Raw genomic sequence first — 26,471 nt, 5'->3', positions numbered from 1 at the left:
ATCCTACTTTTAGCTCTTACCAGAGTTACCTTCTCCTTGTCCCTAGCCGTGCATTTAATCTCCATTCCTTCACCACCCTAATTTTATGTGCAAAGTCTCCTCTCTACCTCGCCTTGTCTCATTACAATTCTGAGTCTTAGCCCTCTGTTTCCACATTCCAGCTACACACCTTTGTTTTACAGGTGCAAATTCCCAGGTTTTCTTCATGACTATGTTTTAATCTTGAGTAAGAGACAATAAAACCGAGCTTTGCCATGCTCCCCGGGAAGAGCCATGTAGGAAGGACCCTGTTCACTTCGGTATGTCGAAGCTGTAGCATGCTCAGGGCAAACAGAGCAACCCAAAACCTTATGGGTAAGATGTGGTTGCCTAACCATAGTCATCTAGTCCCACCTGAGACATCCTAGACTAGATGCAGCATCCATCCTGCCTTGCCTCCCTCCAGTTGCTGCTTCAGAAGCGCACAGAGCTCCCGGGTCATGCTGACCCGTCCCCCACAGGCATCTTCGATGCTTTTGGGGTTTTAAGGTGTTAAAAGGCACCAGAGTTTAGCGCAACTGAATCTTGCCTGGCAGATTCCGCAAGTCACTCCTGAGATTCAGGGTGCCTACAGCCTGTGAGGAAGGTTTGTGGAAAAGCTGTTGACAGGGAATGAGAGCACACTTTAAAGCTCCCAAGGTCTGGGGGAGGCTGCAGCTGGAGGCCCACCATGTAAGGGAAGGAGCCAAAAAGGGGCTTTGTAGTAGAAGTGTCATGAGGATTTGACACACAGAAACACGGGCAGGGGATTCCACTCACCCTCTTGCCTTGATCCACCCAGTCTGCCTGTGAGAAAGCTCAGCGGGTGCCATTTTTTGGCCAAGGGTCAGTGTGCCTGCAGACACCCGCTCCATGAAGCGGCGAGCACCGCAAGCCGCACACTGCTAGGTAAGCGCTGGTCTACTCTCATTTTTAAGGCTCATTTTTGATAACACGCCATATTTTCCCCCGGGTCATCAGGCGGGAGGGAAACGAAGAGCGAGCCATGAGGGGAGCGTGGATGGAGAGCGTGGCTTTCCCTGAGGGCCGGGCGCGGGGGGCCCTTCCCGCCTCCCCGCAGCGCGGCAGGGGAAGGCGCCGCGCGCTTTGTGGCGCCGCCGCCGCCGCGGAGCCCGCGCCGTGCGCTTTGTGGCGCGGCGGCGGGGCGGAAGCGGCGGCGGGCGGGCGGCGGGACCTTCCGGCGGGCTCGCGGGCTGCCTGCGCCTCGCCCCGCCGCTGCCTCCGCCTCCCCCACTCGCCGCTCGCTGCCGCTCGGCGCCTCCATCCTGGTACTTGGGAGTCTCCATCCTGGTTTCTCAAGTGCCCGGACCCAAAACAGGAAGTAAGTGCGCGGGGGCCTGCGGGCTGACAGGGCCGGGAGCGGCCGGGCCGCGGCAGCGGCGGAGCGCGGCGGACCGAGGGGAGCGGGAGGCGGCCATGGCCGGCCCCACGCCTCGGCCGCGGCCGGACTGGGCTGGGCCGGGCCGGGCTGAGTGGGGCTGGCAGCGGAGCTGGCAGCGGTCTCGGCCGGCGCCGCCGCCCGCCGAGAGGACGGGAAAATGGCGGTGGCGGCGGCCGCCCGGGACCAAATGGCGGCGCTGGCGGCCGGGGGGCAGTGGGGGTCTGAGGCGGGCCCTGAGGCACGGAGCCGCCGCCTGCGGGGCGCTGCGCCCGCCCCGGGGGCAGTGCCGGGGGCTGGGGCAGGGCCGCTGCCTCCCGCCGGCTTTGTCCCATGGGCCGTTGTTCCCCGCCGTGGCGGGTGCTGCCGGGCGTCGGGAGCGCTGCGCAGAAAGAAATGGGGGCGGGGGGGGAATGGGGGGGCCCGGCAAAATAGGGGGAAACTTGTCATTTACCAAACCTCGACTCCCATGGGAGGGCACGGGAAGGGGAGGGTGGTGTGCGGGTTGGGTTGGTTTTTTTGTTTGCTATTTCTGTTTTAAACTCCCGTCGCCTTACCTTGATGTTTGTAATAAAAGACCACCTGCACGAACGCGTTTAAATCTCCTGATTTCCCCTCGCTGGGTCTGCGGTTGGGGTATCCTAAGCTTGTGGCTTTTATCTGTTTTGTTTCATAATCTTTTTATTTTTTTTTTCCAGCGAGAGTAGTGATTTGAGGTTGCTTGGGGCTTTATTTTTAAGTGGAGTCTGAAATGTGTAACTTTGCCAAGATCAGGGGTTTCATCTAAAAGCGGTATCAGCTTTTCTGCACTAGAGTTACGTTTTGCCAGGACAAGCCTTTTTTTCCCCTTTTTTTTTTTTTTTCTTTCTGAGGTTTCTATTGATGGTCGTCGTGCATTTAGCCACAGCGAAGCATATTACGCTTCTACTATCTACCTCTTTAGCTGGCACAGTATTTGTATTTATTCACAAAGAGTTACCATTGCTCAGCCCCACCTGGCCATTGTAAGTTATGTGTTGAAGTAATCTAGAAAATGCTTTTTGTTTGCCAGCACTGCTCCAGCCATAGATGTAAGTTGGCTTCTTGACAGCATAGTTAAAATCCCATTGCAAAACCAAGAGTTGTAGGCTTTGCGATGAGATGGACACATCTCGTTGAAATCCTCATTTCTGTCAATCCACATGAATATAATAATGGCAACAATTTCATGCTTGTTTTCCAGACACTTACTGAAACTTTCTCGATGATGTTTTATGACTTAGCCCAAAGATTGAACGTTAATTAAAACACCTTAAATAGAATGCCTAAAAATTACTGATTTTTGGATCAACCACTCAAAATTATAAAAGGTGGATGTATAAGAGACAAAGACCCCCATGTGTCTGTACTGTGTTTTACATTTTCTAATAGTCCGTTGTTTATGAGCATTAATACTGTGCTTGTCTGTCAGTCAGAAAGCAACAGAGCTGTGTCTTTGTTTATCAATCTTATACCTTGTACAATTAGGATAACAATCAACTTTTCATATTTTATTGCATGCTAAATTTCTGCCTGTTATTTTAAAAGTGAAGTTGTTATTGGAATGCTCAGAATGAAACTGGATTTGCATGAAAGAGAAAGAATATTTATTTTTGTGCATATCAGTCTTACCAAGATTTTTATCCATAGTCATAACCTTGTGCCGAAGAGCCATTTTCTATTACTGAGAAAGCAAATGTACAACTTTCTCCGTTTTTTTCTTTTGAAAGAGCTAGGACTTAGCTTTTTTTTTTTTTTTTTTTTTTTTTGCTCCCCCTGCATGCCGTGACATTTAAAGCATGCTCAGTGCTTTTTATTAAAATATCAATGGATAGGCTAGAACTCATGGAGTTCTGCCAGATTTGGATCGATGCAAATGAGAACAGTTTGTCCCATTGTGTCTCCCCATATATTTCATTTCTGTGATGGCCCACTTCTCTAAATACCACTGACGAGTAGAATGTAACTGTTCCTAAAGCACTGTAATCTCATGCTGATATAGTTTAATAAATCTTTGCATGCCTTGAGCTCAGGTCTTTGGATACTTCTGTTTGATATCTGTCGGGTTTGATCCCCTCTTACGTCTGTTGCAGCTGTTAAAGACAATTCTGTGTGGTGGAATTTTAAATTAGAGCAGAACACTGGTGTGGAGGAAAGGTTTTTTGTTGAATAATAGCATAAGAGAATTGGCACTAGTTGAATAGCAAAAACTCCTGATTATGTATTGGAAATACTGACTTGGTATGGAATACACTAAATAATCAGGCTTCCTTAAATAGGAGGTTTATGAAGTCCTGTAATTACTTGGTTTCCTTTGTGTTACTCTTGAATGAATGTCTTGAAATCCCAGTGCATCCCATGTGATTGTTCCAGTTAAATGCCTCAATAGTCGGAAGCCTCCCTTAATTTTTGCTCCCTTCAATTTCTGCCTCTTACAGGATTTAGTGAAATATACTTTTACTTTTTGCCCAGTGCAGAAAACATGGCCTTTAATATAAGTTCATGTAGAAATTTTAAAATATTTACAACAGTCCACAGAATACTAGCCATAACATTCAGTTAGTAACTAAGTGTAATGACAGAATTCTGTCTGCAACGGTAAAAATGCTATTTCTTAGAAGTGCTTAATTTTTACATGCCACAGAATAATTGAGCCCATCTGCCTGATGGTTATTTAGAATTACAGGAATTTTGTATTAAAATGTTCAGTTTCTTTGTAACTTGTTATAAAATCAGCTTTGTGGGTTTTTGCTGCCTAAATCTGCTGCATGTTTCCCAAGTAAATAAGAACTGTTGTATTACGTGGCTTTAGTGGAAAATTTATATTGGAATTTTATATTAAATGATTCTTGTAGGCAAAAGTATTTTCCTATCTGTTTAGCTGCATGTTGAAACCTGTTTAAAACTCTTAAAAATGTTGGATTTGGTAAACACACCCAAAAATCTAACAAGCCAAAAAGTGCTTATTAAAATGTACAGATTTCTAAGCTGCTATCTTAGAAATTTAAGATTATGCTATCTTCATTTCATAATATGCATCCACACTATTAGTGTCTGTGCATCCAGCAGTGTTCCCTTCCCCCACAAGCTAACACCCTCCTTCAGAACACAAAATATTAGTGGTAGATGGGTATCTCTATAAAGAATGTGTTTGAATCGAGGATTAAAGAAAAGTCTTGGGTCATGCATTTAAAATTAAAGCAAGCTTTTTGTTTCCAGTAGAAAGTAATGCATTTTCTAAAGCATACTTAGTGAAGTTATGAAAAGAAGGTGATATTCTGGAGGTGATGAGAGTGCTCATGTCATGATTCTCCCTAATTAAGAAACATTAGCTGTAATTAACTTTGTATTTAACTTTTTCAAGAGCAGACATGTAGTGGATGTGCAGGTATCTGTGTTAAACAGAATACGCGTGGCACATCCTAAAGACCTCTGCGGTGGTTCGGCATTGTTTAGCATGGCTTCGGCTGTCATCCCGTGATAAATCAAGGACATCGGGCGAGTAGAGTGTCCCTGCAGCCAGTATCAGAGAAACCCGCATCAGAGGGCGTTGTCTCCTGCAGCAGCACTGGGCTTTCTCCACTGAGCTCGCCATAAACTCCACGTGGTTCCGTCATATGTCGTATTTGATGTATCTTCAGCATACGTGGGAGTTCTGTCACTATTTAGGTGTAAAGCAGTGATTTTTATAAGATCTGGAGATTGTTTCCTATTCACACAGAAGAACCACTGCAGTTACTCGAGATCTTTTTTTCTCGCCTTTCTGTCACTAATTCATGCCTTCATGGGTTAGCACTCCCGTCCTGGTGTAAATGTATCTTGAAAGAGCAAGTTTGTTTGTTTCCTTCAGTTTTCTTGTGTTTGTGTAGTCTAATGAATAAAAAATAATGTCCAAAATACGCATTGACTTCGACATGACTACTCATGTTCTTTGCAGTCAGTTTTCAGTTGAGGTCCAAGGCCATATCCGTTAAAGTTGGTGAGAATTTTTCCAGTCAAATCAAGGATTTGGCTCTTCCTAAGTTTTTATCAAGGCTTGGTTAGGATTATTACCTTTACTCAGAAAACCTGAGATACTCTAAATCTCAAGTATTTGACACAGAACTTTTTTTTTTTTTCTGGAGAGCTTGCACTTACTGTTGGGATAAACCATTCCAGGGAGATTGGCAAGAAGTTACATAACCCCACTCAGTCCAGGAGCGCTTCTTAGGAAACGGCACTTCCTTGAACAGTGTGCTGGGCACAGTTCTTGGTGCTTTGTAAGGAGCACCTGGGAGCTCAAGCAGACACGTACAGACATCTCACTTGATTGGAAGAATCGGTGCCGCTGTTAGATGCGGTGCCCCCAGCTGTTGCCTAGTTAGAGTCCTGTTACAGCTCTGTTTGTATGGAAGTGACAGGGTAGCAGCTATTAATCGGGGTGTATCTTCTTCCCCAGCTTTGATGGAAATGCCAGGTTTGGATGCATGGACCCCTTCCATGCTCTATCCTTTTCTCCTCTAACATGGCAAACCACTGAGGGAGAAAATGCAAACAGACAAACCTAATTACTCTGTGTTTTTGATTTGGGAGCCTAATCCTATAAATGTAGTTCTTGATTCTCAGCAAATCCTGAGTAACTGATGAAAGAATGGCCCAGCTTTGCTGTCACTGTATTCCATTTTCAGTATTCTTTCAATAAAAAGAAGGAATGGTCTTATGCTGTGGATGGTGCTGTAGTTTCCACTGCTTCTAGGTCAGCTTTAGGTGAAGTACGGGATTGACATAATGTGTTTTATAAAAATAAATCTCATGTCTTTCAAGCCTTTATAGTGGTGAGAAGAAAAATAGGTATTTTCAACGGGTTGTAGAAAAATAAATGTTATCACTGTCTGTTCAGGTATAATTAAAGAATACTCCGCAGTGTTTCAGGTAACTTTGGGAATTTTTGCTACAGCATTCCATGTAGTAAAAGTTACTCAGAAAGTACATATGAACATGAAAAAGAAAATCTGTTTCTTTTGGCCCTCCAGAGTTAATCCAATTTGTTCACTCCCGAAAAGTCAAATGAATAACTCAAAACTGAGTTGAAGAAGTTACAGTCTGCTAATTTAGCTGTAACACTTTGGATTTCTTTCTTCATGCTTTAGAGTTAAGGATGCCTCTTTTGGTTCTTTAAAATTGGTACTATAGCCGTGCAGCAAACATCACTCCTAGTAAAGGATAGGGCAGAGGCTGTAAAACTCAGAAGCAGATGAATCCCAACCAAGTTATTGCCTCCCACACTTGCATGTGGCAAGGAGCTGTTGCTGATGGTAGATATGAAAGTAAATTTGAGAACCCTCTGATTTAAAATGTCAGCAGTATCTGAATTTTTTGACACGTTCAGATGGGTAATATCACTTCATAGTAGGAATCAGTCACTACATGTGCTTAAAGATGTGCCAAATCTTCATCAAGCTTGAGAGGTGATAAGTAATTTTATTGAAAGACTGGCAGTATTTTTATCCTTCCAAGAAAACACTGCTCTTGAGAATCTTCAATACCAAAGAACATGTTTTCTGATTTAAAATTTTATTAACATTATACAGGGGATTTAAAATCCAGGTTGTAAATTCCAGTTACGTATGGGTATATGGGTATCCCTGCCTGGTACATGGAAGCTTTGTAATATCATTGTGATTTTTTTTTTTTTTTTAAAGCTATAGTCAATGATCTTTTAACAACGTAAATTAGAATTGTTGATAACAGTATTTTGGTTTCAAAATAAAAATTACGAGTATTTTTTTTTCTGTTGTTGATATATGAGAAGATACACTAAAAGGACTGAGTACTCCAAGGAGAGATAGATGATGAGTTCTTTTTACAGATCTCTGCCAAAGACAGGCACCAAACGCAGGTTCTCAAAACTCATGAAATCATTGCAAAACTTCTGGATATTTTAGATGTAATTTCATTTAGCTTCTACAGCAGAAAAGGTTATATTTCTTTGTATTTGGTGGATTAGAACTTTTTTGTGGAGTTTTGTTTTATTTCAAAATTAGTAATAGTGCTAGTTTACATTGAAATTCATATAAGCTTTGGGTTTCTTCATAGTACTTTTATAGTGGAAAAAAGGTTATCAGAAGCACTCTGTATTGCCCAGGTTCACTGACTTCCATGTATAGTACTTATCCCGGTTTAGTTTTTTTATATTGGTGATTGGTTGAACCCAGTTTTTCTGTTGCTCATATTGTTTCAATGCTAAAGAAAAAATACTAGCTTCACATTTAGTTATATGTATGGAAGGAAAATAAAACTTAGCAATCTATAAATAGTGCAACCATGAATAGTATGACACTACAAAAATATTTCTCAGCCCTGACTAGCTTTAGGTTATATAATAGTAAAATTATTAAATGAGCAGTGGAACAAATATTATTGAGACAAAAAGTATCAGATGTGGAGAATTTAGAAATGATGAAAAAGTAATAGCCTAGGTTTGTGTTTAAAATAGTAGTAGATTGCAAATGCTCCTGAATAGGGAGTTTAGGTACTATTTTTAACTGGAAAAGTAGCTTTGAAGCTATTTGATGTTACCTTGTGTAACGTGTAAGTATGCAGGAAAAGTAAAGACAGGTGAATGTCTTAAACCACGGAACTTTTCATGTGAAAGAACAGACAGGCATTTGTTATTCTCTGTGGGAATTTATGCTGGTTGGTTGAGGTAAAGGAAGCAGCATTATGGTCAATGCAGCAGTCTGACTGCAGAAAAGTAATCTCTGTATTGTTCTTTCAGGTTTGAGTATGAGCACAGTTGAAGAAGAGTCTGAAACAGTGACAGTAGAAACCGTGAACTCTGTGACTTTGACTCAGGACACTGAAGGGAACCTTATACTTCATTGCCCTCAAAATGGTATAGAATTGTATTGCATAGTATTTTTTCTTCTTTTTTCTTCTTTTTTTCATTGATCCAACCATTGTACTTCCCTGCCCCCAAATTCTGTGAGCTACTTGGATTCAGCTTACTGTTCTGCAATTTGTTGTCAGTTTAAAGAAGGATAAAGTGTCAAATTAGGTGGAAATCACAAAATTATGTATGTATGTATGTGCCCTAACAAGGATATAGCTGTTCTGGTTTATTTCAGTGGAAATGGGCTCTTAGAACCAAACATGTACCCAAATTTCTGTAGACTTAAGGGACTGGTTTGTGTGTGATGGACTGTGGATGGAATTTGCAAACAAAAACTCAGAGAAAATGTATGTTGAAGGAAGCATGTGAACTGTTGTTGCCTGTAACTCAGACCAAGTTCCTGGGCAGTAGTAAAGCTCTGAACCAACCTATCACATTTGCTTCTACCTTTTGTTTTGGTCCACTTTGTGAACAGAGAGTAACCTGCATATGTTTTTGTTGTTAGAAGCTGATGAAGTAGACTCTGAAGACAGCACTGAACCTCCACACAAGAGGCTTTGCTTATCAGAGGATGATCAAAGCCTTGATGATTCCACTCCATGCATTTCTGTTGTTGCAGTTCCAAGTAAGTTCTTTTAAGTTTATGTACTCTTATAGCAAATGTTTCTGTTGGTAGAGGTTAAAAGTGGACTCTTTGGATCACATGAGAATATTTTGCATGTTTTATTTTCAAATTTGATTAATATACTTAGGTATCATCTTTACCTCTCAGAGCCTTGGATGGTTTTGCAGCAATTGTTATCTATACAGTACTGGCAAAATAAAACTGCTTTACAGATAGAGACCTGCAGGCACAGGTGCATTGAACAAGTTGAAGGATAAGTGAATGAACAACAAAACTAGATGCTGTCCTCAAGCAAAGAGCGAGTAGGTGTTTTTTTTTTTAAATGATCAAACAGTATAGTTAGTATTTCTGTATTTGAATTTTGTAATATTGAGATTTATGGTCTTTTTTAGGTAGAGATTGTTGTACAAAAGGTAGGCTAAGTACTGAATTAGTCTTAAGGAAGTTGATTGAATATTAGATAGTTCAATATAATCCTCAAAAAGGGCATCACCAGCAGAGGTAAAGAAGTCATTATCCCACCCTGCTCAGCCCTTGTCAGGCCACACCTGGAATACTGTGTTCAGTTTTGGTCCCAGCTATACAAAAAAGATGTGGACAGGCTGGAGAGGGTCCAGAGAAGGGCCACAAAGATGATCAGAGGGCTGGGAAGCCTGTCGTGTGAGGAAAGGCTGGGAGAATTGGGTTTGTTCAGCTTTGGGAAGAGAAGGCTTAGGGAAGACATTATTTAAAGGGTGGCTACAAAGAAGATGAAAACTCCCTTTTTACAATGAGTCAGATGGAAGAGACAAGGCGTAATGGGTACAAGGTGCTCCTGGGGATGTTCTGATTGGATACAAAAGGAAAATATTTCATGATGAGAACAATCAGCCACTGGAATAATCGCACCAGGGAAGTGGTGGATTCCTCAACATTGGACACTTTGAAGATTCAGCTGGACAGGGTGCTGGGCCATCTTGTCTAGGCCGTGCTTTTGCCAAGAAAGGTTGGATCAGATGATCATTGAGGTCCCTTCCAACCTGGTATTCTATGATTCTGTGATTCTATTATAATCTCCCAAAGGGAGGCAAAGCAAGATCTAGCAAGTTAAAATACCAATTTACAATACCTAGAGTGGGTGTTTATTTGGTGGAACTTAGTAGAAACTCCTTAGAAGTAAAGGCATTATCATGTGGAAGTTGAAGGAAAATGGGAAAAAGAATGGAGCCTAAAGATTTGAACGTTGTCCTTTTGTAACTGGAAGATACTGAAGATAGGGCTGGAAAGGAAGCATTAATACAATACCAAATGTTTGCACCAGATCAAACACGTTTTATTTATATGTTTCACATTAGGTCTTAGTTGTAGTCAAGTGTAAATCTGAAGGTTTCAAAACCCATATTTAAATTTTTTGAAGAGGAACAGTTGATAATCATTTTGGTGATTTTACTGTGTCAAGAAATAAATACTGAATAAGGCCTCTTTACAATTTTCTAAAAACGATTTCTAAAACCTGGAGCATGCATTAAAAATGTTACAGGAGTAAGGTATACAACTAACTTACCCATTCTGAAGTTTCAGAAAATGATCAGAGCTTTGAGGTGACCATGACTGCTACCACTGAGGTAGCTGAAGATGAGATTAATGAAGGAACTGTTACTCAGATTCAGGTACAGTAAAACTTCAAAACTGTTCTATTTGATGTACAATTTTATTTAAATTGAAATGAAAAGGGAAACAAATAGCAGAAAGGGCTTGTTAATAAGATTACTTTTAGTATTTAATGTATTTGACCATGGATCTTGTTTGTAAAATGTTGTTCTATAAAAGTGCAGTTGAATCATTTTATTTATTGAAGAGGTTATTTATAGTGTAACTTACTGCCCAAAGAGCAATACAATAAACAGTAATAGATTTAACCCTTCACTGATAATTACTTGCTCTGTGGTGATCTGCATAGAAGACAAGTTTATCTGTTATTTCTGTCATTCTTTGATTATAAATTAAGCTTTGTAACAGACCTAAATTTGCTTTGTCTTGTCACTGGTCCTAACAGTACAGTTCCCATTGTAGTCTACCACCTTTAAAAGTTCTAGATTGGAGACGCTGGACATAGTCCTCTTTCCACCAAAGCCAGTGAGACTCTTCCCGTTCACTGTACGTTAAACAGGATGAAGAATCTTATCTAATTAATTCTCACAACATCTATATGTTAAGATGCTAAATCTTACTCAAGTGTTTTTAAAAATACCGTACTTTTAATGCCATATCTAAAAAGTTACACTTTCTGAGCAGTCAGCAAGGTAACGAGGTGTGCTGGTTTCATTTTCCTTCAAGTTATACCTCCATGTTAAATGCAAGGTGATAGAAAGAACTGAAGATCTGACTGGGTGGTTTCGTATTGGTCTTTTCAAGATTCTTCAGAATGAACAGCTGGATGAAATCTCCCCAATGGGCAATGAAGAAGTGTCAGCTGTTAGTCAAGCCTGGTTCACAACCAAAGAGGATAAGGATTCTCTAACAAATAAAGGTAGGATATTTCAAATGCAATTCTCCCACGCTGTAAAAAGATAAGCTATTCCAAATGTCTCAACATTTTGCAGGTTGCATAAAGTAATCTCTGTTTTAGCGAAGGTATTTGAGAAGACTGATTCTAAAAATGCTAAGACATCTAATGCATTAAGACTTCACCATCCCTCTTTGAATGCAAGAAGAAAGTTGGAATTCCAGAAGCACTTGGAGAGGAAGAGGGGCCATGCTTGCAGTGGTGGCAGTGATTCTAGTGGCCGTGGTAGAGAACAGCTGTAGAGAATGTGTGTCGGCACAGGTGGGGCAGACAGTTGTGTTTGCTCCGTTTGCAGTTCTACCTGGCTAAGAGATGGGAAGCTGCAGTCAGAGGGGGGTATACCAGGAAAAAAATTAATCTGTGCTCAGGTTAGTCCATCTTCCTCCGAGTAGGTTTTACTAGTCTGGCTACTGTGTTCTGATTCATATCAAACAGTTTCTGGAGTGGAGTTGCTTCAGAAGTAGAGGGATCATGCAGACCAGGATCTACTGAAATAATCACTCTACTTCTAAAACTGCCACCCCATGGGCATTCTTCGCTTTCAAAATGTATCTGGGCAATCATGTAGTGGTTGCTGAACTTTATAGAGCTTTTTGTTTGGTTTTTTTTTTCCCCAGGGAAAGTGCCTTTCTAAACCTAGAGAAGCAGCTTAGTGTCAAATGAAGACATGTTGTCTCTCCAGTTTCCTCAGTCTCTCTACTATTTTTCTTACCCTGACTTTACCTCTTTCTAGGGGAAAGAAAATTGTTTTTCAGTGAGTCCAAAGCAACTCCCTTTTTGATTAGAAAACTTCAGGAGCAAAAGTAATGGTTTTCTCTCACAGAAGCAAATGATCTCTTACCCAGTGAGTTCTACTCCAGGGAGCTGAGTGTACTGCAGAGTCAGTGAAAAAATGTGGATGAGGCATGCAGAACCTGCGTGTTGGATATGGAAAATTCAGAGAAAGGTAGCTGAGCAACTCTGTCAACAACTATTTCACTCACTGATCCCAAGTGTGCACTAATTTTTAGCAGCCAATAAATTATTCTCCCCGTTTTCTCTGTCTGTCTTAGTGGATTTATAGGGCTTCAGAGCTATTCAGATTTCAGTCCAAGGACTGGGGCAGACATCGGATAGCAAAGAGATCTCTTTGCATCACAGCACTGAGGTAGCTGAGTAGAAGTAGTGAGAAATCCTGTTGCTACATTTGCTGTGCTCTAGGGTCAGAGGAAGCACAGAGGTTATGATCTTTTCTGTAGCCAGTGGTAAAGGACTTCGGTTGGGAGCAGCACATTCTCAGCTCTGACTGGGAGAGTATGTACTGGTGATTTGCCAGAGAAATGAATGACTGTTTTCATGTGTCTTGGTGGCCTCATGTTTGATTCGTGTCTTGTTAAATACGTAGCTGTCTCACAGGCGTATCAACTGACCATATATCACAAGTGGCATTTACAGTTGTGAATGAACGAGGGCACTAAATCTGGTGATTGTAATTAAAGATTAATAATTTGAGGAAGACACTTTCAATAAAATATGCTGAGAAGAATATTTGAGAATCCATACCAGCTGAACTTTTCTTGGGGTCTCCGTGTTCTGTGTCAGAGATCAGCTGTGGAGGAACCCCAGCATGTGTCTTCTTTTACGGTAGCTCTGTGTTTGATGTGCATTGCCTGAGCTCATCATTTTATAGCAGTCTCCCACTGATAATGCTTTCTTTGAAGACCCATGGGCAGGTTGTAATAATCTTGGTACTGATTATGCGAAAATGTGAAATGTAAAATATGCTTCCTTTCCTAAAATAGTTGGGTATTACAGATTATTCCATATAAAGAGTACCTGTCCCTTTAAGTCAGTTCAGATGCTTGGATAGAGGTGGGAATCCCAACTACAGTAGTAGATTATTGTTCTGTCTCTGTAGCTTTAGAAGAAGAGATTGAAGCCATCAGGCACAAGGGAAGAGTTTTCTCTCATCAGTTCCAATGGAGTTAGTAATAATGCCTGTACTTTTCACTCTAATTGGATTTGAGTAAACAGTCTCTTTGGTGTGTTCTGCCTCTCAGCTCTGGTAATTAGCAGGCTGAGAAGGAAGTACCCTGATTCTTCTGAGCAGAAATGGGCAGGTGGCCAGCACACACCAGTATATAAACTGGGTCACCAGCATAATCTTAATTATAAGTGATAAGCAATATTAAGTATGGTATGAGCATGAGGGGAAAAAAAGACATCTATATATGCTTCAGTGTTTTATTGATAGACCTCAGAGTTGAAGTTTTCTCTCTGTATAAAGTTGATTGGTTTTGCATTTAAAGCTTAGCTGGCATTGTAGTTACTAACAGCATAGACAGAGATGTTTGTTTCTAATGGTTTGACACTTTTATTTGGGAAATAAAACACTTGCCATGAGTTTTTATCTTGACTGTGACCACTGAGCATTTTTCCCAATGCAAAAAAAAGAGAACTAGTGACCAGCTTGTCAAAATAGACTAGGTAGAGCATTTACCTCTACGAAAAGCACTCAAAGTAGGTAGCACTACTCACATGTTGGGAAGTGATAAGGCATATAAGAGAACTCCACATTGTTGCCAATTCCTCAAGTAATATTATGAGTCACGTTTTAAGTCCCAGCTTCTGGAATCATTTGAGTGCATGGAAATTTCAGCTGTCAGTTTAAAAGACAGAAATTTTCTACTTGTGGCTGAAGAGAAAGCCTGAAAATGTGACTTGACAGCACATAGAGGAATTCATGTTCTCTTTTAAAAAAATTGATGTTTTTGAAGAGGGGTCTGAGTCACATTATTTAAACATTAGTTGACAGTTACTGAGGATTGTTTATCAGTTCTGAAATAACATCTGTTTAATTCTAGTTAGTTTAAGTAGCTAAAATTACCTCTTTGTTAATTGCAGTAATGAGGGTCGTGTTTTCTGATATTACTGTTCTTGTTGTTTTGCTGACTTTCACTTCAGTAATTAGTTTGGCATTTCTATTTTCAGGCCATAAGTGGAAGCAAGGGATGTGGTCGAAGGAAGAAATTGACATTTTGATGAGTAACATTGAGCGTTATTTAAAGGTATGTGTTATCTGCTAGTTGGTGTGGTGATGCAGTTTCTGCTAGAAACCAACTTTCTTTAGTACTTCCCAGAATACGCAATACGTGATTCTGATCGGTTCGTGGTAGAAATAGTCATTACACATTTGAAATACATAAGAAAATTGTATCCATACACAGGATTTAAAACTACTGAATATAACATTGCTTATAACTTGTGTACTGAATGTAACCCATTTTAAAATTTCACATCGGGATGCTCAAGTGACTTAGTCTCTTCCTCTGAATATACATCGCTCATGAAACCTTTGGTGAAGACAAAGGAAAAAAATTGCACTATGAGTAGGGATAATTTTCCTTACAAAGCATTAAATACGACTTCCAGACTTCTGTGATGCCATATCTGTATTTGTTTGCTATGCTAACAGGATACCTGTATCTGCTTTCTTTCCCTTAGTATATTGGTGTCAAGAGTTCAGTGTAAAAATATGCATGCAGTTAACATGCTGACAGTGACAATTGCCCAGAAGTCGTATTTGTTGTAGGTTTACAGCTGAGAATATTAGAGCTGAGCCCTTAGAGCTGAGAATATATAGCCTGGATATTACAGATTCACCATCCTTCATTTGTGGATCAAAAGAAGCCCTGAATTTAGTCTTCATTGGTATAAAAATCCTCAGTATTAGTTGTAGAAAGTGTGCTTGTTCACACATGTATTAGAATTTCTGACACAAAATCATTCATAGGTAATACTGGTTTTTAAATCTAGAGAAGCTCTCTTGTACACCAGTGTTTTTGTATCAAGTTTCCATCAGAAGAAGAATAGTTTAATTGAAAAAAATTACTTTCAGATAAGGAATATCTAAAATTATTTAATAAATTATTATGGCACTGTTTGACAACCTTCCCTGGTATGACCCCAGGCTAATTCCACCACAGTGTATTTTTCATGATGTTCTAAATGATGGTTATATATTGTACAGATTTTTTTTTTAAAACCTGGATGAAAGTTAGAGCTTCCATGTCTACCTGGACTCTGGTGTTAAAGAAAAAACCAACAATAATTCAGTTTAACTCTTGGACTGTGGTATTTGACATACATAGTTGCATATTAGTATGCAAGGCTTCAGTTCTTAAGTGTTCTGCTTCTTGATTTCTAGGAGACTTTATCTAAGGTGGTTTGTTTGTGGTTTGTTGTTTTGGTTTTTTTAAATGCTTTCTTCTAGGCCCGTGGAATAAAAGATGCCACTGAAATTATATTTGAAATGTCAAAAGATGAAAGAAAAGATTTCTACAGGACAATAGCTTGGGGTCTGAATCGGCCTCTCTTTGCTGTCTATAGAAGAGTTCTTCGCATGTATGATGACAGAAACCATGTTGGAAAGTATGAAAACCTCTAATGCTGCATGGTTTTATTGGTATGAGTAGGGTCATGTATTTAATGTTTGACATGTTATATGTGAGACAGAAGATTTTAGCCAAACAGACCTAGCTCTTCCTAATCACGTCACCTCTGCTGAATTCTGGTAGATCAGTCTTGACAGTAATTGTGTTAAGTTGATGGTATCCACAACTTTTTTTTTTTAAAAAAAAAAAGGTGCAGAGGGGATTCAGATACGATTAGAAGACTTTGACACAAGTACGGATCTGCTGAGTTGTAGTTTCTTTCTAGAACTGTGACCTTGAGCTAATTGATATCATCCTGTGCCCTTAGTTTGCCCATATGTAAAGCAGTGGGGAGGGCACCATCCAGAAGTGCTAAAAAGGGTGTTAGCTTTTAGGTTGTAAAGGTAGTTGAAAATTAAAAATACTATCTCAACACTAATTTTTTTTAATGGAAAGTCAACCTTATGGTGATTGTGAACTGAGGAAGGAAAAAATACGTGTTTGTTTGAGCGACTAACACACAAAATTCTAATTCTGTTCTTACTAGTAAGACCACCGAGAATGAGGAAATTTGCTGGCAAATGAGAGGAATTTTAAACCAGATAACCTTAGAGATGCACTAATGTGGAAAATGGCATTTGTTCTTCACATTCTTTCGAAGCATTCAGCCAGATTGTTTATTACAGCTAAAATTCCTTAATCTCTTGTTGTAACTAAACATGTAAAGTGTGGTTAGTAAAATGAAAATATTTACGCTATATGCTTTCTGTTTAAAATAATGTCTTTTTATTTACCTGTTGCTTAGGTATACTCCTGAGGAAATTGAAAAGCTTAAAGAGTAAGTCTTTTTTATTAACAAGGTCATGCTACCTTGTTTATATTTAGTAGCTTGAGTAGTTTTTACAGGTTTTGTTACATGAAATCACTGAAAAGTTGCAAGTAAATTTGACTGCTCCAACTCTTACCAGAAAATAATGGTCACTGTATTAATCTGAAGAGAAATTAAACTATATTTGGATTATTTCTTTATATTTTCTAATGTGTATTCAGGACATAAGCATGTCCTGATTTTGGCTGGAATCGACTTAATTTTCTCCCCAGTAGCTGGCCAGTGCTGTGGTTTCGATTTAGGATGAGCATAATGTTGATAGCAGACTGATGTTTTAGTTGTTGCTAAGTAGAGTTTATCCTGAATCAAGGACTAGTCATTTCCCATGCTCTGCTAGTGAAGAGGTACCAAGAAGCTGGGAGGGAGCATGGCCAGGACAACTGATCTGAACTAGCCAAAGGGATATTCCATACCATAGAATGTCATGCTCAGGATATAAACTGGGGAGAGTTGGCCGGGAGGGGCAGATCACTGCTCGGGGACAGACTGGACATCAGTCAGTGAGTGGTGAGCAATTGCATTGTGCATCACTTATTTTGTATATTCCTATTCTCTTATGTTTATTATTATTATTGTCAGATTGTTATTATCATCTTTTTTTTTTTTTTCCCTTCCTTTTCTGTCCTATTAAACTGTCTTTATCTTGACTCATGAGTTCTGCATTTTTTTTTCCAATTCACTCCCACATCCCACTGGGTCGGGGGAGTGAGTGAGTGGCTGCATGGTGCTTCGTTGCCGGCTGGGATTAAACCATGACAAGGCAATGTGCAACAGTTCTAAAGCAAACCTTCTGTTGCAACTAGTAATGTTTCCGTTTTTTACAAGCACAGTCAACATTTGCAGTTATGTTTGTGAAAAACAGAAGTTCCCTTTCTTTAGGAAACTGGAGCAAAAGTTACTTCTAAAGAAAGTGGCCGGTCAAGGGTAGGATCTCCCCTGTGAAGTATGAGAGAGAATACAGAAATTGTCAGTAAGACTCTTTGATTTTGACTATGAACCTGATAGATCAAGGAGGAGGGGCTGCAGACTTTATCTCCTCTTGCAGCTTTCCAGAGTTGAGCAGTTTGAAGAAACAAGGTCGGACTGAAGGAAGGAAGGGAGTGTATTTCATTGCGTTGATGGATATGTGTGGATCAATTTAGCTGGTTTGTGTCATTCACAAGGTGCCTGTGGTTCCAGATTTGTTAACAGTAGTTATGGCTCAACATGTTACGCAACCTGTTGTCATGTGTGGGAGGAAAATAATAGTTAAAATTATGATGATGCAGTGTTTTGCTTCATTTAAATTGTAGGATGCCTGGGATTTCATCAGGCATTATTCAGCTCTCTCAAGTGATCTCTATACCACCTGAAAATCTTTGAGGAACTTGTGTAGAATGGATGGTGGCTGTTTATCTAAATGTTCGTATTGTATTTAACACAGTAATTAAGTCTTGCAACGTTCCTGCAAGACACTTAGATATTAAGCATATGTTGAGTATCCTGTGGCTTGGCTGGCCCGAAAGGCTTCTAGAAAACACATAGGAAAATTAGCAGTGATGATAGAAAATATTTATAATGTAGTATCAAAGTGACTCACCATTCTGTCTTTAAGCCTGTAAACTGCATGTTTATCCTGTTTTTATTAGAGCGTATTTGATATTTTGGTAATCTCATAATTGGATACAGTGCTAATGAGCATGTTTCTATTTAGGCTGAGAATAAAGCACGGTAACGACTGGGCTACGATAGGAGCTGCACTGGGGAGAAGTGCTTCCTCCGTAAAAGATCGATGTAGATTGATGAAGGATACCTGCAACACAGGTGAGGTAAATGCTCATGTCAGTAATGGATATTCTAGTTAAAACTGTCACCTTTACCTTTGTCAGTGGTGTTTTCAGAGATGTGTAACTCTGAACTGAGGAACTTACGGTGTGAAATCTGGGGACATTTTTCCAACGTATTTGTTATAGGTTTCTCCAGTTTCATTTCCTAAAGATCAGAACACTCAGTTTATTTTTGCTGTCCATTATCCATCATACATTTATGCCACTGGAGCATATTTTACTGAGGTGGATTTAAAAGTATTTTCCCTTGTGTTTAATGTTTATAAACATAACAGTGTATATTTGGTGTCAATTAAGAGACAGGTGCACTTTAGGACTAAAGTATTGTTTATTTTGTAGCATGTATATTCAAATGAAAAGAAAATTTAGTCAGACCTCATGTAATTACTGTATACTGAATCGTTGCATGGTTAATTTACTTCAACTAGTACAATTCAGGTAGCTTGGAGCAGTTTGCTTTAGTCTTTAGTAGTTCGGTAAGTTCTGTGTGGCTTCATCTGCAAGAGAAAGAAGACACTTGGCAGCAATACAATTGAATTACGCATTTGTTAATGGCTATAATATAATTTGTTAGTAAGAACAGTTATATCTTCATCACACATCAATATGTGCATCTGGGCTAAGGTGTTAGGCAGTGAGGAAAAACGTCTATTGACATGTTATGGATCACAACAGAGGGCATCTGCTGTTAGTTAAGTTGGAGGGCTTTTCTCTCTTTCAGGAAAATGGACAGAGAAAGAAGAAAAAAGACTAGCAGAAGTAGTGCATGAGCTAACTAGCACAGAACCAGGTGACATTGTCACACAAGGTGTATCGTGGGCTGCCGTGGCAGAACGGGTCGGGACGCGCTCTGAAAAGCAGTGCCGCTCTAAATGGCTCAACTATCTCAACTGGAAACAAAGTGGGGGCACTGAGTGGACCAAGGAAGATGAAATAAATCTGATCTTGAGGTTTGTTATTTTAGTTACTGTTAAAGGTTTGTAATACATGACGCTAGCAGGATTCCATTGGGGTCCATTTTGCTGGTTTCTTATACACTAAAAACTCTAGAACCCTCCAAAAATCACTGCTGTGTTTACAGTTCCCAGAGATTTATTATTGAACATATTTTTTGTTTTTTGTTTTTTTAGTGAATGTTAGTGTTCGTGAAAGGTGTCAGATTGAAAACCCTGGAGACTGAAGTCTTCTTTATTCCACAGAAAAGGTACAGCACAGGCAGCGACCGTGCAAGCTTCCAACACGTTGCCCCACCAATGCGCTTTAACCCTTAACTGGAGGGTAGTTCAGTCTCCCTGCCCGTTCAGTCCTTGGCCTCTCTGCTGAGATGACCAACAAGGGTCAAGTGTGGTGGTGGTTTCTGTGATGTGGACATCTTGTCTACAAAGAACTAAACTGAGACTGCAAATTAATTTCATGTAGGCCACCAAACACTGATTGGATATTAGCATCTTTGACTATATTTGAACTGGCAACCCGGTAGTAACTTTGGAAATCTTTTGCTCTCTCCAGTCCTCCTCCCATTTTGAACGCCTTTAACTCAGGCTTTTTAGCCAGTGGATTTTTATGGGTTGATAGTTTTGGGTGGGAATAAAAAGCCAAGACATCCAGGGAATCTAAGCATTATTTACAAAGCAATATTCGCTAATTTACTGAAGCTGTTTGACATTAACTCAAAATGAGGAACCTGATTCCACATTTCAGAATGTGCTGGTTATAATTCTTAATATTTCTGTACAAATGGTATCTGTTTTGGTCTATCCAGATATCGTTGACTCATCCTGCAGAGTTGGTTTTCGTAGCTTTTTTCTTTTTCCCTTTTTTTTTTTTTAATCTAGCAAGAGTGTTCAATGCTATTGCTTGGTTTGTGAAGAGAACTTTTCTTAACTTCCACAAAAATCTTTTCCCCTCTCACTGTTCACCTCTCTTTCATATGCTCCATGTACAGATGAGCTGGAGGCAATTCAGAGATATTTGTAGTATTCAAACAGATTCTGATAGAATCCAGTGTGTGCATAACATCTGCCAAAATTATGTGAAGACTGTCCCTTACCTGGAGAGCTTGATGAGATTTATTTATGAGGAACTGTTTAATACTGTAGTTAACTTCATCTACTTTGGCTAAGAAGCATCTGAGAGGAGGCAAAAATCTGTGTTAAGGACGGATGAGTGTTATTTAGGAGAAAACGGAAGTAAATATCATAACATGAAATTAATTAAGTGAAAGTTCAGAGTGAATCTCAGGAAGTATTTCCTGCCTTGGAGATGTGTTTGGGGAATGGTTTTCCAAAGAGAAAAGATGCAAGTACCATCATTTGGAATGCTTCACAATAATCTGATCAAAGTCCTAATATATATGTAAATAAGGAGAATAATCCTGCATGGCAAGGAGATGGACTGGATCATCTAAGAGGTCTAGTCCATCTTCTGTTGTTTATGATTCTGCTTGACCTCTGGCAGCGTGGCGCCTTGGAAGCCTGTGTCGATTCATGAGCTCTGGTGGACTATTCACTAGCATGCCATTTTGCCGCTGTTACGTGTGACAAGACCGGAGATGTGCAACACCCCTTCCAGTCGAGGGTAGTTTCTAACAGGTAAATATTTTCTGTATCCTGCCAGGATAGCGGAACTTGAAGTTTCTGATGAAAATGACATCAATTGGGATTTACTAGCTGAAGGATGGAGTAGTGTCCGCTCACCACAGTGGCTTCGAAGTAAATGGTGGACCATTAAAAGACAGATTGCAAACCACAAAGATGTTTCATTCCCTGGTAATGTACTGCTTGCACACTTCTCTTCTGAAAGCTCCTGTCACAAATGTCAAAGGAATAAGGCTGCATTTTGTTGTCTGCTCACAGCATTGCTGGCCAAAGAGCACATTGTTCCTTTGCTGGAAGTTACTGGCCCCTTGGATCTGCTGGCTGAATTGCTTGTACAAGCAATCCTTAAGTGTTTCAGTCGAAACAAGCCAAACTGATGTATACAAGTAAACAGCAGATTTTGCCAACTCCCCTCCCTTTGGCTAAAGGAGAGCATGTATATAAGCAGCTCAGCTGGCAGATCTCAGATGATGATGATCTTTGGTATGGAGGGCAGTGACCTCTTCAGGTGGAAGAGGATGTGTATCTGCAGCCTGACAGTATCACCTCAGGTTAGATCTGTTACCCTGAAAATGTTAAAATCTGTGTGAGGTGCTGAACCTTAGCTGTAGGCAGAAGGTAGATCTACTACTAGCTGCACAGTGAGGAGAAAGGGAGAAATCAGGGGTATAAAGCTCCCCGAATGTGTCTCATAGCGTTTTCTCGTTCTTGGTTGGAGCAACTAGTGCCTGAGACAAAGGGTGTTTCAGTCTCTATGACATTCAGTCATTTTCTCTGACTTGGGGAGAGGAAAAAAAAAAATCAGAGAGATTAGTCATGTTGTAATGAAAGGTGTAATTTAATGGACGCTTTTGCTGTGGTCGTCAGTGTGGTTATATATTAGTCATGCCTGGAGGCTGAAAATGAGAGGGCAGCCCTATTATGCTTACCATACATTAATAGGCAGTTGTTGCATCAAATACTTCATAATATAAATACGCCACTGAATCAACAGGCTCCACTCTCTTTCCCCAGACAAAATGTCATGCTCTCAGGAGTGGGAGATGTTTAAGCACTTTGCTGTATTGAATGCTACAAAAGCAGAGGCCTCTGCTTTTCTAACCTTGTATATATCAACCGCTCCCTCATTGGGACCAAAGCAATCATAGGGAAGAAAGGTGGGCGGTTTTATTGGAGCAATGGGCCACTTCATGCACAGACGAAGAACCGTAGTATAGCTACTCTGAGATTAATTCTCTCTTGCTCCCTATTTCCAGTGACAGTTCTGTCAACCTCTTGAACAAATCAGCATCCGTGTTTTGTAAGATTGAAGGGTTTATTTCTGATAGCAGCATTACACAACTAGTGATACTGGTACTTGATTGTAGCTTGGGGATACACCATGTTTAGAGAGGTCCAAAATTTTATGAGCTTTTCTTTTTTTCTTTCCAAGCATCCTAAAATGTCTGGGTTCCTTGAGAAAATCAAATTCACTCCAGTAGTTGACTATAAATGTGCTTTATGTATGTGCTAAATTTCTGGTTGATGTATCTCTATAAATTGTTTAGGTTCCGAATTCAGAAGGATTTTGGTTACTTTTTTCATCTTGGATAAATCTCACATGCAGCATTTCAAATGTGCTTCTTCAGCATGCTTTAGCACAAGTATTCTTTCTCTCAGTGCTGATAAAGGGCCTTAAACAACTCCATGAGAACCAAAAAAACAGTCCAGGGCACCAGCTTTCGGAGAACAAATCTGGAAGTGGATTACCAAACACTAATTCCAGTTCGGGGGTTCAGCACGTGCAAATTCGAGTGGCTCGATTAGAGGAGAACGCAGGCAACGCACCAAGCCCTGTGGCAGCTTTGCAGATTCCAGTCCAGATTACACATGTCTGTAAGTAGCTGAAACGAACGACTTGCTGTCCTCTGATGAAATCTAAAGCTTTCTTATGTTAAGATGGTGAAGGAGGAGTGAGCATGTCTTAAAGAATTTTATTGACTCTGCTTCAGTCTTGCTGTAACTTCAGATTAAGGATTTCTGGATTCCATTTGCCCGTTTCTAACTTTGTTGGGCAAATGTAGGTGTTCTTGTGACAGTAGTACCAAGACGCTGCAATTGGAGTGCCTGGACATAGGGGTTGCCGGTGTCTGTCTGTGTGCATGCACACGTGAGCTTGCCATATAACGTGTTCTTTGAAAGGCTTCATTACACAAGCCTCTTAATGAAGATGCAGTATATATGTTCATTCCTTAAGTTTCTTCTGATAGCTCTTATCCAGAACAATGACCATCATGTACAAGATCTCCTTTTGTAAAATACATATGCTGCTGTCCCTAAGTTCTGATGAAGAATACTGAAGGAAGGGTTATGTGTTTTTTCTAGCCCTGCTCTTTTATTATGCAGTTATTTCTAGGCACAAACACTCTGGAAAGTGTTAGCTGCCGAGTCACACTGATATTCAGCTGATGATCTTTTCTAACCACTGTTTGTTTTTTTTAAGTTGGTGCCTCCCATGCTCTCTTAAGGATGAGCTTTGCTCATTATCAAACATTTATTACCAGGTCTACTTTGGTTGTAGTGCTTATTGCTTGTTTTTGTAACTAATCTTATTAAGGAACTCCAGTCACTCCAATCCCCACATGCAGCCCGTTGTCTCCATTGTCCGCTATTTTGCAATGTTTGTGAATTTTATTAGGAAAATGTCATTTGTTAATTTTACTAGGAAAATTGAGTGCTTTAGTCTTGCTGATTACTCAAGCTAAGAATGATTCTTCAGACTATGACTAGATAGGCATTTGGTAAACAGTTTTATGTTTATAATTTCATTAGGTGAGCCTATCTTAATCTATTTACTAAGTGCCATCTTCATTTTATCTGGTTTATTTTTGAATTAGAATGACACGCAACACCAAGCCAAGAACTTTTTATCTGTCGTAATACGTCAGTGGTTTCAGACTTTCAACCAAGCTTGGTCAAAGCTATTGGGTTTTGATGAGCAGGCAAGATGTGCTGGTATTCTGTAACCTTTAGTCCTTCCTGAATTGAATCTTGTCATGGTTATTTTGTGATGTCATTTGCCCCTGTCTGCCTAACAAGCCTTTTTCCCCAGTTTAGTCTGCTTCCCTGGAGAATTTCTGTTTGTGTAATCAGAGTGAGTTTTGTATTGTGTCTTTCCCAATCCTGTGAGAGCTGAACCTATTAGCCGCTTTCAGCTGCATTTGGTAGAAGGCTCAAGGTTTCAAAGGGGTAATTCCTGTAGACTTCATGAACATGACTGGCTAGGTAACAGACAGGCCACATTTTACAGCTGTCTGCTACTAGGTGCTAGGAAATCTGCAGCAGGAAACTTTGAACATGCCACTACAACAATAAAAGCTTCAAAATCAGAGCTTGTATCTTCTTAAGAGACCAAAATTACTTGACTTTGAAGCCACAGAGTCTGAGATGGCCAAGTTTCCAGGGCTTGGAGCACTGCAGTTGTCATGTAGGTCTTTTGCCCTTTCAGTATTTATGGTATTACTGCATAATCCCAGGCAAAGTATTAATTTGCCTCCATCTTCCTGGAACTTGTTTTTTAAGAGTAAGGAAAAATCATAATTACGGTTCTGAATAGGTTTTTTGATATCTTACAAAGCTTTGGATACGAGCTGTTTGGGTCAGATGATCTTGAAATCTCTGATATGTGAACTGTTTTTAGTGCTTCTCTTCGTCGCTTTTAGAATGAATGGAGATATTTGATAAATAATTACACACTTGTAGTAAGAATACTTAACAGCTTTTATACACTGCAGTCATAACACACAGGGTAGGCAAATATCTTGGGGAGCATCTGGTGTTTCATCAGTGGTAGACATACTGGGGAGGGTAGAAAAGGTTAAAAATGAAAAATAAAAAATGTCTGTGGGAAACAGCAATATTAAACCTGACACCAGTATAAAACAAGTAATACATGATCCAAAGCATATTGTTACACCAGAACCTCTTACCAATCTCATTACAAAAAGTAATTAGATCACGTCAGATAACTTTATTTGTCTGCTTTTATCCCTGTGCACTAAAACCATACTTTCTTTCTTTTGCTCTATTGGATTGTAGAATGCCCTCTTTAAATAGTATTGTATCTTGGGTAGCAATTAGAGAACCTTGTCATTAGGATTGCAGCCAGTTTTCTTTTTCTTATTACTGGCATTAACAGTACCCTGCTATGTAGTAATTATAGTATGTTACGCTCTCTTCAGAGCTAAAACATTTTGGTTTACATACTTTCTTTTAATTTTTTTTCTTTCTTTTGCAGCCTCAGCCGATTCCCCTGCTGCTACTGTTGACTCTGAGACAATAACACTAAACAGTGGAACACTACAGACCTTTGAGATTCTTCCAGTAAGTAACAGAGAACTGATATTTGTTACTTGCGTTCTTTCTTTTAAGCACAGCTACTTCTTAGACTATGGAACTGTGCATTTCCCAAAAAAACAGTTCTCAAGTGGAAAGAGGAAGTTAAGAGATCTAAAACTTAAAAGTTCAAAGAAAAATGTATTTCTAAAAGTGCAATTCATTAGGGCTGTGGAGTAAAATGTGGAATATAGTTAAACGCTTAAATCTGTTTTAATGCCTTAGTGCTGTGAAGTTTTCCTTTGTGGTTTTTTTTCATTGTTGAAATCTGACATAACAGAACCAGAGGAAGCTCCCAGCAAGTAAAGATTCTCTCAGTTCCATTGTACTGTAATTTGTAGCACAGTTTCTCTTTCATCTCAATGTTAAGAGTAAGTTGAATTTGTTCCTTTCTTACCTGCTGTTGTACAGTATAATACAGTCCCGCTTGACTCTTAGCCTTAATATGTGTCTTGGCAGCCTAAGGCTATAGATTCTTTATACTTCTTGAGTGCAGTACAGCAATCAGTGCAGTAGGGATTGATTGGATTTGTTTGTTTTCCAGGGGAGTTACAGTTAGGCTAGTTCATGTAAATAAGCATGCTCTGAGTGTGGCCCAGGAAGGCAGTGTGTTTGGGTGTTAAACTTGTGTTGTCTTCTGTAGTCTTTCCATCTCCAGCCAACTGGAACACCAGGTACATACTTACTACAGACAAGCTCAAGCCAAGGCCTTCCTTTAACACTGACGACTAGTCCTACCATGACCCTAACGGCTGCTGCTGCTCCAGCCTCCCCAGAGCAGATCATAGTTCATGCCTTATCGGTATGTATTTCGAGCAGTGAAAAGACTGGAGTTGGGGCAGTGGGAACATAATAATGCAAGCCCCTATATGTGCATGTTAAACTTGCAAAGCAGTT

At 40.0% G+C, this 26,471-nt stretch overlaps 1 protein-coding gene across 3 annotated transcripts in view; it reads left to right on the top strand.

Moving 5' to 3' along the window:
* The first annotated feature begins 1,213 nt into the window (after positions 1-1,213).
* DMTF1 (cyclin D binding myb like transcription factor 1) overlaps positions 1,214-26,471 on the top strand; it is a 31,404-nt gene continuing 6,146 nt past the window's right edge. For 2 of the 3 annotated variants that reach the window (XM_074869830.1, XM_074869831.1), the window contains exons 1-14: positions 1,214-1,360; positions 8,193-8,309; positions 8,812-8,931; positions 10,486-10,580; positions 11,326-11,440; positions 14,447-14,523; positions 15,729-15,886; positions 16,694-16,726; positions 18,471-18,580; positions 19,325-19,553; positions 21,220-21,371; positions 22,860-23,075; positions 25,477-25,562; positions 26,218-26,376. In XM_074869830.1, the coding sequence (XP_074725931.1) occupies positions 8,201-8,309; positions 8,812-8,931; positions 10,486-10,580; positions 11,326-11,440; positions 14,447-14,523; positions 15,729-15,886; positions 16,694-16,726; positions 18,471-18,580; positions 19,325-19,553; positions 21,220-21,371; positions 22,860-23,075; positions 25,477-25,562; positions 26,218-26,376 (1,659 nt within the window). In that variant the 5' untranslated portion in view covers positions 1,214-1,360; positions 8,193-8,200. Of the gene's footprint in view, positions 1,361-8,192; positions 8,310-8,811; positions 8,932-10,485; positions 10,581-11,325; positions 11,441-12,314; positions 12,423-14,446; positions 14,524-15,728; positions 15,887-16,693; positions 16,727-18,470; positions 18,581-19,324; positions 19,554-21,219; positions 21,372-22,859; positions 23,076-25,476; positions 25,563-26,217; positions 26,377-26,471 lie in introns of those variants that run through there. The other variant, XM_074869832.1, reaches the window with a different exon arrangement.

This window comes from Strix uralensis, chromosome 5, assembly GCF_047716275.1.
Source record: "Strix uralensis isolate ZFMK-TIS-50842 chromosome 5, bStrUra1, whole genome shotgun sequence".
NCBI classification, from domain to species: Eukaryota; Metazoa; Chordata; class Aves; order Strigiformes; family Strigidae; genus Strix; species Strix uralensis.
The sequence above is the reverse complement of the archived record's forward strand: the minus strand, read 5'-3'. Positions and strand labels throughout refer to the sequence as shown.